The following is a 17,096-nucleotide window of genomic DNA, read 5'->3' on the forward strand; positions in this document are numbered from 1 at the left end:
ACTCAAATCACAATCACACCAACTCTCGTTGCGCATAATTCACCCCTATTTTGTCTAGCCTTTTGAATTCAATTTACTCTCGTCTCCGAGTAAGCAAACAATCAATTAAGACAAACCAATTGTAAATTAATGCACTAAATTAATGAACTCTCGTCCTATCAAACAAGTACACAACCAATTGAATCGAAGAGTCTAGCTTCAATAAGAATGGTTCTTTAATCCAAACGTCAAATCATCATAAATTAATCAAACAACTGATAAGTAGCATCCAATACATAGGTTATTAAATCTAGACAACCATTAAAGAACTTAGCCAATAATCATGGCAACAATAGAAATCACAAATAAAGTAATAGAGAAATTCATTGTTTATGACAAGAGATTAACCTAATCAATGATTGAATCCTGAAAGATAAACGAATCGAGACTTGTTTCTGGAATGATTGATACCTTAGAATGACCTTGGAAATCCCCAAAAATCACCTAAGTTCGTCAAAAAGCTGCTGGAATTCGTCTGGATACGATAATGATAAATTAGGGTAATTTTCGGGCTTTAAATAGGTGAAATTCTGAACCCGGTTAAGACCCTGCGCGGCGCGCCCTTTCCTCGCGCGGCGCGCCATTTTCTCGCGTGGCGCGCCAAATAACTGGTGAGCTGAAATCTGCCTTTTAAAAATGCTCGATCTGTATTTTATGTGGAATGGCGCGGCGCGCCATGTTTTGGAGCGGCGCTCCATATCACTTTTGCTGAAATGAGCTGAAAAACTTAATACAAACACCAAAACTCGAATCGGACCAAACCCTTTCACTCGTTTACATCGAAAATCACCCAAAACCATCAAATAACTTCAAAATTAACCTCCTTAGTCTTGGAACTCAAACTTTTCACAACTTTCACCGAAATAATTCCAAATCGTATCCAAAAGGACCAAAATGTACCCGATATCGCTAGGGAAAATGCGTATAAAATATGCGATATCACTTATGCTTCTGATATATGGCCAACTACTACTCAACTCCGAAACATATAACTACGTGTACTATCCCGTTTCCACCAAGTCTCAACATTTGACCATAAGATGCGCGATGTGACTATACCAAAATGAAAAACTCCTCCTAACATTACGCTCATACTTCCGTATAAGGAAATCTTTTATCTAAATTCTCAATGAAGAGAGAAACTCTTCACTTTATACTAGTATTCGCCACGAGGGTGAATAGTCCTAACAAACGTTTTTCATAAACCGACAAGATGGGAAAAACTTGTACAGCTATACCTTATAGGGATTCTATCTCGACACGGTGTGTCATTGTCATTTATTTCGGATCGAGATACTCGTATCACTTCTAGACTTTGGAATGCTTTACAAGAAACTTTGGGAAGAACATTATTCATGAGTACCGCGTATCACCCACAAATCGACGGACAAGGCGAACGTACTATTTAAACCCTTGGGAAAACATAATACGAACTTGTATTTTTATCCTTAGCCGATATCTCTTACAACGATAGTATTCATTCGAGTCTTAACGTCACACCTTTTGAAATTTTATGACCGGAAATGTCGTTCTCCTTTTGTCGAACCAAGTAAATGCTAATCAATTCACCGGGCCAGAGATTTTTTCATGAACGACCGAGAAAATTTATTCATATTCAAGAAAGACCCAAAACGACCCGTAGTCGTCGAATGAACTATGCCGATGCTAGACGTAAACCTCTCAAATTCCAAATAGGTGACCGTGTGATATTAAAAGTCGCACCTTGGAAAGGTGTAATCCGTTTTGGGAGACGTAGAAAGCTATATCCGCGACATTTTGATCCTTTTAAATTTTGGAGTGTATTGTACCTGTTGCTTACCGTTTCGATCCTCCGACTCAATTGAGTTTCCGTTTATCCTACATTCCATGTATCAAACCTAAAGAAGTGTCTTGCGGAACAAGAACTTGTTATTCTTTTCGATGATCTTACTATCGATGACAAACACCACTTTATAGGAGAACCGGTTGGAACTATGGACCGTGAAACCAAACCTTAAAACAAGTAAAATTTCTATTGTCAAAGTTTGTGGGAATACCAAAAGGAGGACCCGAGTTTACGTGGGAAAGGCAAGATAAAATATAAACGAAGTACCCTCACTTATTCGTAGAATTGGCAACGCAAGGTCTCGAGGAAGAAACTACTACTACTTCCAACTAAATTTCGGGATGAAATTTCTTTTAAGGTGTGGGTAGTGTAACAACCCGACTTTTTCCGTTAATTCATTTTAACGCCCGTCTTTTTTTATTTAATATAATATCTTTCGTCATCTATATTTGTATCTTCCGTTGATTAGTGTTTTAATATTTCTGTTGTTTAATTATAACATCTCCCGGTTACTCTTGCGTATTTAAAATAATTCGTTTGGTTAATTCACGCACCCGTTTTTAAACTCGAGGGACTAACGTTGTCAAGTGTGCAAAGTAGTCAACTAGTCAACTAGGATCACCACCCTCCCACTTCCCCACTCACTTTCATTGCTTTCCTTTTCCAATTACTTTCAAGTATTACTTCCACTTTTATATCCTTTTCATCTTCAACAAAGATTCATCATCTACTCAAGATCTAGCAAGCCTCAACTCAAACAAATTGTACTTTTGGAATCCTTGCATCTTCCTCTACATTTTGATACTAATTTCACTACTTGGGGTAAGGTTTCTAAAAACTCTAGATTTCTCTAAATTCGTTTTATAGACTTGAAATGGTGTTAATTAGTATCTATGGCTCACTAGGTTGTTGTGTATATAAATGGTTTACCTCGATTTGTTTGTTTTGAATAACTAGCATGAACACTTGAAATGGGTTTGTCAAATCTTTGATTTTGGATGATGAAATGTGTTTAGATGTTAATGTTTATGTGTTTAAAGAGTTAGTTACTTCATATGCTTCGATTTGGTATGTTGGATGACATGAAAATCTCACATTAACATGATTATTGATTTTGTGATTCTTGCTTAGGGTTTGATAGATTTAATATAAACTTTTGATGCCTTGAATGCGATGAGATGTTAGTGGTAAGTGTTTAGTTGTATTGTATGCGTAATTACCTACGAAACGGCATATCACATGTGTACATTCAATTTCCGAATCATCAAATTGCAATTATGAACTTGGAACGTTAATAATGAACATTAAATGATCATTCGATGAGAATTCGGTTATTGTAAATGATGTTTTTGTTGATGAAATGTGTTTAGTTGTATTCCTCGTTAAATTACCTTTCCAAACGATATAAGATACGTGTTTTGAATGTTTACGGTTCATAAGTTGTGTTTGTTTGAAGTTGGTTCGTGCATTTAACAAATTCAGCAAGTTCAGCTCCTGGAAAGGGGGCCTTCGTGATCGCGGAGCCCAACACACACACAACATCGCGATCGCGGAGCTAAGGAAAAATTAGCTGAATGCTGGCTGTCCAAAGTTGCTTTGTGATTTCACGTTTTCACCCCCGCTTAACCGCAACTCCGATTAACATGAAACTTGGCCAACATGCTTATATATGATTTCTCATCATGGAAAAATTGTCGGATACCCGACCCGACCCCGTTGACTTTGAATTTGACTTTGACTTTGACTTTGACCAAGTTTGACTTTTAGCCCAACTTAACCAAATACTTATGCAATCGTTCTAACATGCTTTTATACTTAATTCTTGCATGAAACTTGACAACGTGACTCACATGCTATATATTCGAGTCGTAACGAGCCATAGGACTAATTGAACACATTTCGACTGACCTTGTGTCTTACCCGGTATTGATTCAACTTACTTGTTTAGGTCAAGACTAAACAACTTTCATGCACACGTTTACTTTATGAAGTACCTTTATACTCGTGCACTCAAGGTGAGATCATAGTCCCATCTTTTCAACAACTTTTATACTTTTAAATCATGGGATGAGAAACATATACGGTTTATACTTTTATGCTTTGAACACAAGTATGAAAACAAACATTCCACGTGGGGTTAGAACAAAAAGCCTCAATTCAATTATCATTAGTTACACTTGCAGAGTGTAAACGTGAACTTATGTTATGTGATCACATGGGCTTGACGAGCCCTCGCTCAGGCGGTTCGCTACCGTTAATGGGTGAAATATATTTTCGGGTATAGTGTAGGTTCTAACACTATGATAACGGGGTTCGTATACAGTTAAGTCTTGATAATTGGGTGCTCCACAACAACAACATCTTTGGAATGCAAATGATTTAGATAATCAACTTATACAAAATCTTGTGGTTCAAAAACAACGTTTACTAATACACCTATGATTTTACCAACGTTTTTCGTTGACAGTTTTCTATATGTTTCTCAGGTTCATACTTGGCTACTTGATACATGCTTCCGCACACTTTGATTACTTGCTTGGGGTCAAGCATACATGCATACGCTATTGATAGCAACTGTGATTTTCAACTTATTATGTCGCAAGTTATTTAAATTATACTTTATTACTTTTGTAAACTTAAACTTGTTGTCGAACCGTTTGGTAACTCAAAACTTTGCAAGTCATACACGTTTCAAATGAATGTGACATAATTTTGGTCAAACGCGTCTCATTTAGGGACTATGATCACGTAACGGGACCTAAGTTGACGACGTCGTCAATGGCGATTTTGTCGGGTCGTCACAATTTTCGTGCACACAATTACAGGTTACATAGGGTTGTATTTATAGTGCTTATGGTTCGAATTTACAATTTTCGTGCACACAATTACAATTTTCGATCACAACCTACATTGTTGGCTCTTATCTCCAAATTGTTCGAATTTAGAGCTTATGGTTCTTATCAATAATTAGTTCTCACATAATCTCTACCATATATATATATATATATATATATATATATATATATATATATATATATATATATATATATATATATATATATATATATATATATATATATATATATATATATATATATTCAGTGGGATCAAGGGGAAAGTAACCAATCGGGGAGAAGCGGGGGAAGCAAAAAAAAAATTCGTTTTTTGAAAAAACTTTGTTCACGAACATTATAGATTGGATGAAAATATGAAAATTTAATAAAGACACTTTGTGATAAATGTTTTTATTTTGGCGGAAAAACGCTCGAAAAAGTAATATATAACAATTATCGTGTTTTTCGAGCGTATGTTGAGGTTTTAGATATTATGGTTTAGATATTAGGGTTTATAGGGTTTAGAAATTTAGAGTTTGAGGTTTAGGGTTTTGGGTTTTGAGTTTAGGGACTAAACCCAAAACACCAAACCTTAAACCCTAAAACCTAAACTCTAAATCGGGCTAAATTAGACTTCACAAAACATGAAGAAGAAAAAAACGTTAACATTTTTCACGATCAATATTATCTTGAATGTTATTTTTGTCGATCGTTTTCTCGCCTAAATAATAACATTCATCACGAAGTGTCTTTTTTAAATGTTCATATTTTCGTATGATCTTGATGCCTGAAAAAAATTCCAAAAATAACGAAAAAAAAATATTCTGCTTCCCCCCGCTTCCTCCCGATTAGTTACTTCCCCCCTTCATATGCGTGCGTGTGTGTAGTTAAGGTAGGTATCTATTTATCAAAACTAAACTGTAACAATTGTACTTATTAAACTATTTTTATCAGGACAATAAATTGAGAAGGCTACGTAATAAATAAAAATTTCAACGATAGTTTTTAAGATTGCCGTTAACTTGGATTAAATAATTTTTTATAATGGCTACTTACAAATTTGTTATTGACGGTTGTTACTTGATCATAAAAGTTTCTTATTCGCGTTCATCGAACCATAAAGGGACTTTGTTAGAAAATACTTATAAAAGTATAATAAATGTATAACATTTTTTATAATTATTATTATATTCCAAACAATACGGAGAGTATTTATTGAATATATATAATTTATTATAATTATAATTATAAGTAAGTATAAGTATAATAACTTATAAGTATAAGTATAATTATAAATGATGAATGATGATGATGATTGATACTGCCTTTTGTTGGTTTCTTTGTTTCACAACGAAAAACGGCGTTCTCATATATCTTGGAATTGACTGTTTTTATTCGGATTTAACATGCCTTAGTTTTTAACTACTTGGCATTTTCTCCACCTTCCATTTTGATTTCATATTATTATTAGGTCTTAGTCAGTTACTCGTAGTATTAATTATATTGAGAGCAAATATCATGGCTTTTACGTAAACATCACCCATTACAAATAATCAAACGCGCATTATTCTTGTTGAATACTATTTTAAGACGGACCGTATCCCATTACTACTAGCAGTTAATCAAACTTATAACTACTATATACCAACTCTTACTTGATAAATATCCGTTTAATTCGAGCCTCTTTAATAGTTTATGTATACTTGAATGAGAATTTTCATCTATTTGATAAAATTATTAATCATTTTATAATTTAATTATTGTTTTCCGCAAAAAAAAAAAATAATAATTTATGTACTGACATGCTTTACTTTTTCATAAAAAGAACTTCCAATACTGTTTAAATTCGTATAAAAAAGGTCATTTGCAATACAAGTCTATGTGACTATCTCTGTCACGTAGATGTTAAGGCAGTTACTTGTCGACTAATATAGTGATCAAGCGAGTAGAATCTAGTTTTGGCATGTGTGATCTCGTCCTTCACCTTAAATTTGTAGACTTTTTTTATCTTTCAATAATTCATGCAGTTGTACACAACTTTAATACATTTCCAAGCTTAGGATAAAAGATATAATCATAAGTATCAGGTTAAATCTCGACACTCTATAGTCGTAACTAATGAATGAATATGATTTTATAAAGGCAAACTTACACGCCATTTACACAGATATTTACAATAATTTATAAAATATGTTCACAACAACGTCAACCTTTTGAGTTAAAGGGCAATCATGATACCGTCAAGCCAATGACCTTTTGAACTGAATTAAACTGATTAGAAAACCGGTCCGCATTATTAGTTTTTCAACCTTTAAAAAAAAAAAAAAGTATAAACAAAAAATAAAATAACGTTGTTACAAAAGTTCTAGAATAACCTTTTATGATTTAGAAAATAAACAACACCAGGTCCTAACTGTAAAAGCACAACTCTAACGTCATTTTCAAAACCCTAAATTGTTGTTGTAACGATACAGCTACACGTGTACTTATCACAAATTCTCGACCAATATATATAATCTACTCATTTCCCTTCTAAAACCTAGCGAGCTTTAACACTCAAGTTTCACACTCTAAATTTCCACATTATAAAAATGAAACTTACTTTCAAACCACCATTTCCTTTCAAACTAACCATTAAGATAACACCACAAGAACCGTTATACCGTTGGTATTGCGCCACTTCCGATAATACAATTACTAACCCAACAACCAAAAATACTCGAGCTTCCGATAAATGGGAAAGATTGCTCGTTGACTTCGACCAAAATCGTCAAACTCGACCTCAAAGTCAACTAAACGAAAGATGGATGGAGTACCATGGCTCAAAAAACTGGGAAGGCTTGTTGGACCCACTTGATGAAGGTCTACGTGGCGAGATCATTCGCTATGGTAGCTTTGTTGAGGCAGCTTACCAATCGTTTGATTTTGATCCTTCTTCCTCTACTTATGCTTCATGTCGTTACACGAAGAGTACAATTTTAGAACGGTCCGGGGTGGATAGATATCGAGTGACAAAAAATTTATTCGCCACGTCATCAATTCCATTGCCACGTTGGATAGAGAAATTGCCACGATGGGTACAAGTGCAGTCCAGCTGGATAGGGTACGTGGCGGTTTGTGAGGACAAAAATGAAATCTCTAGGCTTGGGAGACGGGACATAGTCATCGCTCTTCGTGGTACCGCCACTTGTTTGGAGTGGCTCGAGAATCTACGAGCCACTCTCACTCATTGCAATGTTGATAACGATAATGAAAAAATACATGAATCCATGGTTGAAGCCGGGGTTTTAAGCTTGTATACTTCGGGCACAACAAAATGCCCGAGTTTACAACAATTATTACAACAAGAAATTTTAAGATTATTAAAATTGTACGGTGAAGAGCCAGTAAGCCTGACCTTCACCGGGCATTCTCTTGGAGCTTCTTTAGCTATATTAGCCGCTTACGATATAAAAACAATAATCAAACACTCACCTCATCTCTCTGTTATCTCATTTGGCGGACCTAGGGTTGGCAACCGAAGTTTTCGCCACCAATTAGAAAAACAAGGAACAAAAATTCTGCGAATAGTCAACTCAGACGATCTAATCACAAAAGTACCTGGTTTTTTCGTTGAGGAAAGTAATGACGTTGTACACGAGCATAATGCACGTGTGACACATATAACTGAATGGATACAAACGAACGTTAACGATAGCCGTTGGGTTTATGCTAACATAGGGCATGAGTTACGGTTAAGTAGTCGAGACTCATTACAATTGAACAGTATTAACATCGCAACATGTCATGATCTAAAGACTTATCTTGACCTTGTGAATGGCTTTGTGAGTTCGACATGTCCATTTAGGGCTGGTGCGAGAAAAATGCTCAACAAAGCTACCACTATCCCTTCCATAAAGTAAATTTACTTTATTCAAACCCTTATTTAATTTATATAATGCTTATAATAGTTAGTTGTATATGAAAATGTCTACTCATACCACATCAAGTTCCTATGTTAATTAGAAGTGTACTATGATAATTATTAAATTCATAGTGATCAAGGTATTGAGAATTATAGTTTTAATAATCCTGAAATCCTATCATTGAATAATTCCCGTTTAGTAACACCAAATAAGGGTAAATTGTTGGTGTTACAATGCCTTAGTATATAACTTGAAATATAGACTTTTTTCATGTACTTTTTGAAAAAGAATCTTCAAACGCAGTTTTTAGCTAGCTACAAGCTTCAATTTCAACTACAATTTATAGCTATCATCGTGTCCGACTCTAGCTAGTTTGTTGTCAAACATAAACATGATCATACCACTTAAACGTTACTCTCTCCATCCATCTTAAATGTCATAGTTAACTTTTCAAAGTTTTCATTTGTCAACTTTGATCGTAAATATTTTTATTTATGTTATATAATATTTGATGAAAATTATATGAATGAATAAAGACATTTAAAACTCAATCCATTCATATAATTTTCATCAGATATTACATAGCACAAATAAAAATATTTACAGTCAAAGTTGACAAAGAAAAACTATGAAAAGAACAGTGAATACTTAAGATGAGACGGTAAATGTAACTAATTAAAAAGTATAGATAATTAAAACATAATTATGTATTTATTGTAACTAATTATAAATTATGGACTATAGATAATTGCAAATGTAATAAGTATGAAAAGCACTATTGAATAATCAAAAAGTATGAGTTTATAATTAATTACACATCTAAAGGTATACGTGGACTTCATTCAGCATTGGAACACGTTCTTTCTCTTCGAGCTTGGTTATTTTGCCTAATTAATTGATCGACAAATAAATTGTATAAAGTTTTTTTTTTCTTTTTTGTAGAATTTGTAGTAACAGATTAAATCTTTAAAAGATGAAATTTGTCTTGTATTATTGATGGAAAATGACATAACCAATACCACCGGCCATTCTAATGCTTTTGGTCAAGCTCCTTTTAAATATTCTATTCCATTCATATTTTGTCAACAATTAATAATCTTTGACTTATGAATTTATATGTTTCATGTTTACTAGAATAATTAGCACCAGTAATACCACCGTCCACCGCATAATCTTTGCTAATTGATTAGTTGATCAAATAATTAACTTGTTAGATTTTTCTCTTAATTAATTACCGATATCGAGTTTGGCTGCTTTGGCATGCATGAGCATAGTATGAAATAAAATAAAAAAAGTACATAGTTCCTACGATAGTTTCTATTAAATTGATAATTTGATAATGATAATTGATAATCTGATCTTGTATTGAATATTGATTTTCTTTGATACAATTGAATTAGTTTTTGATTACATTCTTGCTAAGTGATACATGCAAAGCTATAACAGCTAATTCCAAATAAAGAATGGTTCCAATAAATCTTTTGGAGCCTCCTTTTACAAATGTGGAATTGTGGACAGATTAGTAACCGTTACTTTTGGCTGCTAGTTGAACTTGTATCTTGAAAGGGAAAGGATGAAAGTTTACTTTCTGATCCCAAAGGTCAAATTACCAAATATGGTAATTTGACTTGGAGTCTTCATTTGCAGTATTCTAACACTCCCCCTCAAGTTGAATAGTGGGGTTTTCAATGTTCAACTTGTCGAGAACATCGTTGAAGAGTCTTCCGTTAACGGATTTGGTGAGGGTGTCGGCTAGCTGATCTTTTGATCTAATTGATGGAAGAGAAATGATCTCGGCATCTAACTTTTCTCTGATAAAATGTCTGTCGATTTCAACATGCTTAGTTCTGTCCTGTTAAACCGGATTTTCCGAAATGGCAATGGCGGCTTCGTTGTCGCATAAGATTTGAATGGCTTCTTTTGGAGGGAAAACAATTTCTGTCAACAATTTCTTGATCCATAGCGCTTCAACAACCCCTTTTGCTATTCCCCTAAATTCTGACTCGGCACTTGAAAGAGATACAACTTTTTGTTTCTTACTTCTCCGTGCCACCAGATTACCTCCGACAAGTGTGAAGAATCCGGATGTAGATTTTCGATCCCCTTTTTCTCCAGCCCAGCTTGCATCGGTATATATTTGAGTTTTTAAATGTCCATTTCCTTTGAAAACCACTCCATGATCTGATGTCTTCTTTAAGTATCTGATTATTCTAATCACAGCTTCCATATGGTAAACTTGTGGTTGTTGCATGAATTGACTTACGACTCCTACAGCATGTGCTATATCTGGTCGAGTATGAGTGAGGTAAATGAGTTTTCCCACCATTCTTTGATATTACCCTTTATCAGCAAGGTCTGCATCATCTTCCATATATAGCTTTTGATTTGGAATCATGGGAGTATCAGCCGGTTTGCAATCAATCATGCCTATTTCTGCAAGAAAATCAAGAATATATTTCTTTTGACAAACAAAAATTCTCTGTCGGGATCTCAATACTTTAATCCCCAAGAAGTATTTTAGATTTTCCAAATCTTTCATTTCAAACTCTTTAAATAAGTTTAATTTCAAGTTGGAGATTTCTTTTTTATCATTTCCTGTTATTATCATATCGTCAACATAGATAATTAAACATGTAATTAGATTTTCTTTTTGTTTAAGAAAAAGAGTGTGATCAGAGTTACTTTGTTTGAAATTATTTTGTTTCATAAATAAAATAAATTTCCCAAACCAAGCCCGCGGGGATTGTTTTAACTCATATAAAGATTTTTTAAGTCGACAAACTTCCCTCAAATTGAAGTTCCCTGCAAATCCTGGAGGAGCTTCCATATACACTTCTTCTTTTAATTCGCCATGGAGAAAAGCATTCTTTACATCAAATTGGTGAAGTGGTCAATCTTCATTAGCGGCAATAGAGAAGAGAACTCTGATGGTGTTAATTTTTGCAACAGGGGAAAAAGTTTCGGAATAATCTATCCCATAAGTTTGAGTATGACCCTTAGCAACAAGACGAGCTTTATATCTTTCAACGATTCTGTCTGGTTTGCGTTTGATCGTAAACACCCACTGACAACCTACAACCTTTTTTCCTTGAGGGATAACACATTTTTCCCATGTGTTACTTTTCTTTAGTGCTTCTATTTCTTCTTCCATAGCTTTTTTTCGTTTTTCACTTTTCAATGCTTGATCAACAGAAGTTGGAATTTCCTCCGAGTATAATGCGGAATTAAATTTTCGTGCTTCATTTGAAAGGTTTCCCTGTGCAATGTTAGCCATAGGATACATTGATCTTGGGTTTTCCCATTCTGGAGAGTATCGTTCAAGTGGAATACCTCTAGTGGTTCTTTGTGTCAAGACATATTTCTCCGCGGTTTCATTTTGGTTTGGGTTAGTGTTAGGTGAGGGATTTGTGGTAGCGGAAGTTGAATCATTTTGTTCCTCTTGAATTAGATGTTCATTGTTTGAGGAGGTTTTGGGAGGTTCAGAATCTTGTGTTGGTGTTTCGGGATTTGGTGTTTCGGGATTTGGTGTTTCGGGATTTGGACTTTGGATAATGTCGGGATTTGGATTTTCGGAATTTGGATTTGGTGTTGGAATTTGGATATTATCAGTTTTAGGTGTCCACTGTATCCAACTTAGAGTGTCATCATCCTTTTTCTCCCCCTCACTCGTAAGTTGGGTATCATAATAATATTCGGTTTCGGCAAAGTCACAGTTCATTGTGGTAAAAACGTGACGTCTTTTGGGACTGTAACACCGATATCCTTTTTGGTTTATTCCATAGCCAACCATGACACATTTTTCAGCACATGGATCTAGTTTGGTACGCTCATGTTTTGAAATATGGACAAAGACCGAGCACCCAAATATTCGAGGTTCAATGCTAAATGAAGTCGGAAGGGTATGGAATTGGGAAAGCGTATCTTTAGGGGTTTTTGTGCCCAAAACCTTAGTAGGTAAACGGTTGATAAGATAGGTAGCGGAAGCAAGGGCTTCAGGCCAAAAACTTTTCAGGACCTTGGATTCAATTAATAAAGCTCTTGTCATCTCTAGAAGTAGTCGATTTTTTCGTTCGGATACTCCGTTTTGTTCGGGAGTATGAGCACAAGATGTTTGATGAATAATCCCTTTATTTTCACAAAATTGTTTCATTGAAGTATTCACAAACTCACCTCCATTATCTGACCTCAAGATTTAGATGTTTTTGTTAAATTGGGTTTGTATCATTTTATAAAAGTGGGAAAAAAATTTCAAAAACTTCTGATTTATGGGTTAAAAAATAAATCCAGGTCATGCGTGAATGGTCATCAATAAATAGAACAAAATACCGAAAGTTCTTCCCCCCAATGACCGGTGCAGGACCCCAAACATCCGAATGGATTAAGGCAAAAGAAACATCTTTTTTTGTATTACTAGGTTTAAAAGTACTTCGGTGGCTTTTAGCCAAAATACAAGTTTCACAATTTAAAGTAACGTTCGATGGAAAAGGACTTGGAAATAAAGTATGTAAGTATCCGGCCGATGGGTGACCCATCCTCCTATGCCATAACCAAGCTTTCCTCGTAGGTGTCCCATGAGCAAGCATCACGGTACCTTGTTGGGTTACTTCGTTCACATAGTACAACCCGCCCCATTCGGTGTCACGCCCAATAATCACCACAGTTCGGATATCTTGAAGGATACACAGAAAGTGGGGTGTAGTAAAACGGAACAATTAAATTCTTTTGTAACGTGACTAACGGATAAAAGTTTATGTGACAAGGTTGGAATATATAAACAATTAGATAAGTTCATAGTCGGAGTAATTTCAATTTTTCCACCCCCTTCGACTTGTACAACACCACCGTTGGCCGTTTTAATTTTAGTAACCCGAGGTTTTGATTGAGCATAAAAGTCGTTCTTTTCAAAACTCATGGTGTGGGTAGCGCCACAATCAAAGATCCATTCTTTACTTTTTTCATTATTCAAAATCGTATTAGCTTTTCCGGTAAAAGAGTCATTAATTAAATGTTTATTTTCAAACAAATTTGAGTTTTGGACCTTTTTATCAAAAACGTTAGACCTTTGGGCCTGATTTTGAGAAATAATAGTTTGGGCCTTAACAAAACCATTTGAATTAAAATATTGAGCCCTTTTAACAAAACACTTTTATTTTTGACTTTCCTTATCATTTAATTGTGGTGCCCATCTTTTCCTTGTATCGGCCCAAAAAACTTGTGTAGTGATCCATGTTTTCTATTTACCCATTCCATACCCGTTCCCTTGTTTTTCATTTTCCCAGATTCCTCATGGTCAGAGACATAACGTGGGTTCATTCCCCCACTTTTTATTATCCCCACAAATCCTTTATTTTTATTATCCCCACATCTGACTTTTTCTTTATTAGATAAAGTTTCATTATCCCCAAACCTTATTTTTTCTTTATCAATAGAAGATGAAATTTCGTTATTCCCATCTGATGTAGATCGAAAAAGGGGTTTTAATTTCTCCCTTTCTCCTGTAATTTGAGGTGCTCTTAATTGATTGGAATTACCCCTTTTTGATTTGGTCGATTGAGGTCGAATATGGGGGTTTAATCCCTCTTCTTCTTCTTCAATATTTTGAAGGCAAGAAAACCTATATGGTTTTCTTTGACCGATTTGGGTTTTTCCTTTGTCAGCTTGGTCGATTTTGGGGTGAACATGGCTTTAGGGTTAGAGGGTTTTACCCTCACCCATTTGGCAGATTTGTATGATTGATCAAAAAGGTTAGAAATCAAAGTACCTCTATTTGATGATTGCAAGGTGCTGTTGCCGGTAACCTTATGGTGGCCGCCGGCTTCCTGTGCTTTCATCTTCACTTTTCTGCCATGTTTTTCTTTGTTCCACCATTTGGGATATCCTATGAGCTTGAAACGCTGAATTATTGTGTGTTTAAACACACCACAATATACACACCTTGGTTCTTCTTGTGTTTGATGGTGGTTTGCAACCGGTTGCCTATAACCTGATGATGGTTGTTCGATATTGATTAAAGGACGTGGTTTTTGTTCAGATGGTTGGCACAAGACATTCAGGTAAGTGATATTGCTAAAAACGTATACATTTCTAGTCGCAATATCGGTCCAAAATAATAACTTTTTAATTTTAATTGTTTCATTTTCAAGTTGTAATTGTATAAATAATTCAAGAATGTAAACGGAGCTTCGAGGAGAAAATTATGTCAAGAAATCAGTTAAAGACGAAGATGTATAAGTCAACAAATACGAAGTACAAAAGATCAAAGCTAGCACCAGACAAGTTGTAACGATTCTGCACGTTCGCAAGATAATAATAATAACAATAATAATAATAATAACAATAATAATAATAATAATAATAATAATAATAATAATAATAATTGAACTGATGAAGAAGTATATTATCAAATAAATAAAGATTTTACAAATAATTGAACTGATGAAGAAGTATATTATCAAATAAATAAAGATTTTACAGAGTATGATGGATATCACACACACTACACATACACATAAAAAACACACCAATAAAAACACACAAAACACACACTAAATACGTACTAAACACACACAAGAGTTGGCTATATAAATAGTACGGAATAGAAGTTCAAAATGGAAAGAAAAAAAAATAGATTATTACTCCGAGTTCACAAGTACACATGTATCAATTTTTCTATTGCTCCTATTTTCTAATTTAATTTGCATGGGTATTAGTTCGAGTATGTTGTAATAAATATATTACACGTATTTTTATTTCAAGTTCCAACCGTTTGAAGATAATGAAACTGAAGATGTTTGTAAGTTGTATCTTTTATCCTTGTCCCATGTCTCGTAGCTAAATTTATATTATGCTTATCTATGCCAATTAATCGTGATGTTTGACTAAAAATATATGGTTTGGGTTAATTAATTTATACTTTTATCTAATGTTTACACAAAAGAACGATTCTTGTAAAATTGGACTATTGACTATTAATGGATTATATATTTGTTTAACAGAATGAAAATTCGTTAATTTGATATATATATTTACAATTAGCTGTATATATAAATAGCCATATACGTTTGACCGGACACAGTAAACGGGTTATTTATATATACTAATAATTGTGCTTTTATCCGGACACGGGAACAAATTAATTTAAAACAAACTAGTTGACACAGGGGTGGATTATACACAGGGAAAATTGGTATAATTGTTGACAAAAGTGAAAACCGCGTCACAGTGTAAATCATTATTTAATAGAAATATTCAATTATAGTCGTTAGGATCCCGACGACAAGGACACTTGCGTTGGGTAATTTTGACTACATGTCCGCGCTGGAGAACTCCAGGTGGACTAATTGAATATTTCTAGTATAAAAGAAATTAACCCATTATTTAAAAAGATAAATATCAAACATGACGTATTAAAAGGTTTAGATAAGCATAATCCATTTATATATATTTTTACCTCGTTTAGTCAAATTTCTGCTATATTTACCGTTATTTATTTTTCCTTACGCCGTAACTTTTATTTACTTTTTCACCATTTAGAATAAATTTAGTGCCTCAATATTGTTAAAAATTGCTAGTCTCATATCAGAAAATCCAATTGACAAATCGATCGTTAAACGATAAAAACCCTATAAATTACTAACTTACTAAAATAGCTATATAATTAACCGTAAAGTCTTGTTGACAACCTAACGTAGTCCTTGAAACGATATCCCCGAATTTATCCTAGCTATATTACTATACGATAGGTATACTTGCCTATTGTTTTTTAGTATTAAATTTAGGTTATTTTCCATAGTATTTAGTGTAAAAATAATAACCGTTTCATATACCCTCTAAAACACATCAGTAAGTGTTTCTTAACTTGCTACTGTCATTATGTGACATGGCAGCTATATTTACGAAACTTTTTTCCTGTATTTTTGAGCTACCGTTGGTTATGGACATTGCAGCTTGAAATTTTCTGGTAAATGATTTAAGCAAGAGATGTAATGATCCTTGGATCTACACTTGCTCTGATACCATGTTAAATTGATAATTTGATAATGACAATTGATAATCTGATCTTGTATTGAATAATGATTTTATTTGATACAATTGAATTAGTTTTTGATTACATTCTTGCTAAGTGTTTTATACATACAAAGCTATAACGGCTAATTCCAAATAAGGAATGGTTCCAATAAATCTTTTGGAGCCTCCTTTTACAAATGTGGAATTGTGGACAGATTAGTAACCGTTACTTTTGGCTGCTAGTTGAACTTGTATCTTGAAAGGGAAAGGATGAAAGTTTACTTTCTGATCCCAAAGGTCAAATTATCAAATATGGTAATTTGACTTGGAGTCTTCATTTGCAGTATTCTAACAGTTTCAGTAATTCGGTCATCTCATTTAATTGTTAGGCAATGGCTCAGATGGTTGTAATTTTTTGAGAGTTTAAGCTCTTTCAGTTTTTATATATTCTTGATTTCTGTCAAAAAAGAAAAAAGTACAGTAAAA

The 17,096-nt window shown here is 34.0% G+C and overlaps 2 protein-coding genes across 2 annotated transcripts; one reads left to right on the forward strand and one right to left on the reverse strand.

Annotated features, from left to right (window-relative positions):
- The first annotated feature begins 7,490 nt into the window (after positions 1-7,490).
- LOC139904188 (phospholipase A(1) DAD1, chloroplastic) lies at positions 7,491-8,600 on the forward strand. Its single transcript, XM_071886120.1, has one exon. The coding sequence runs from the start codon at positions 7,506-7,508 to the stop codon at positions 8,598-8,600; it is 1,095 nt and encodes a 364-aa protein (XP_071742221.1). The 5' UTR covers positions 7,491-7,505.
- A 1,858-nt stretch (positions 8,601-10,458) lies between these two features.
- Positions 10,459-10,929, reverse strand: LOC139842506 (secreted RxLR effector protein 161-like). The gene has a single exon (XM_071832638.1). The coding sequence runs from the start codon at positions 10,927-10,929 to the stop codon at positions 10,459-10,461; it is 471 nt and encodes a 156-aa protein (XP_071688739.1).
- Between the last annotated feature and the right edge of the window lie 6,167 nt (positions 10,930-17,096).

This window comes from Rutidosis leptorrhynchoides, chromosome 4, assembly GCF_046630445.1.
Source record: "Rutidosis leptorrhynchoides isolate AG116_Rl617_1_P2 chromosome 4, CSIRO_AGI_Rlap_v1, whole genome shotgun sequence".
Lineage (NCBI taxonomy): Eukaryota > Viridiplantae > Streptophyta > Magnoliopsida > Asterales > Asteraceae > Rutidosis > Rutidosis leptorrhynchoides.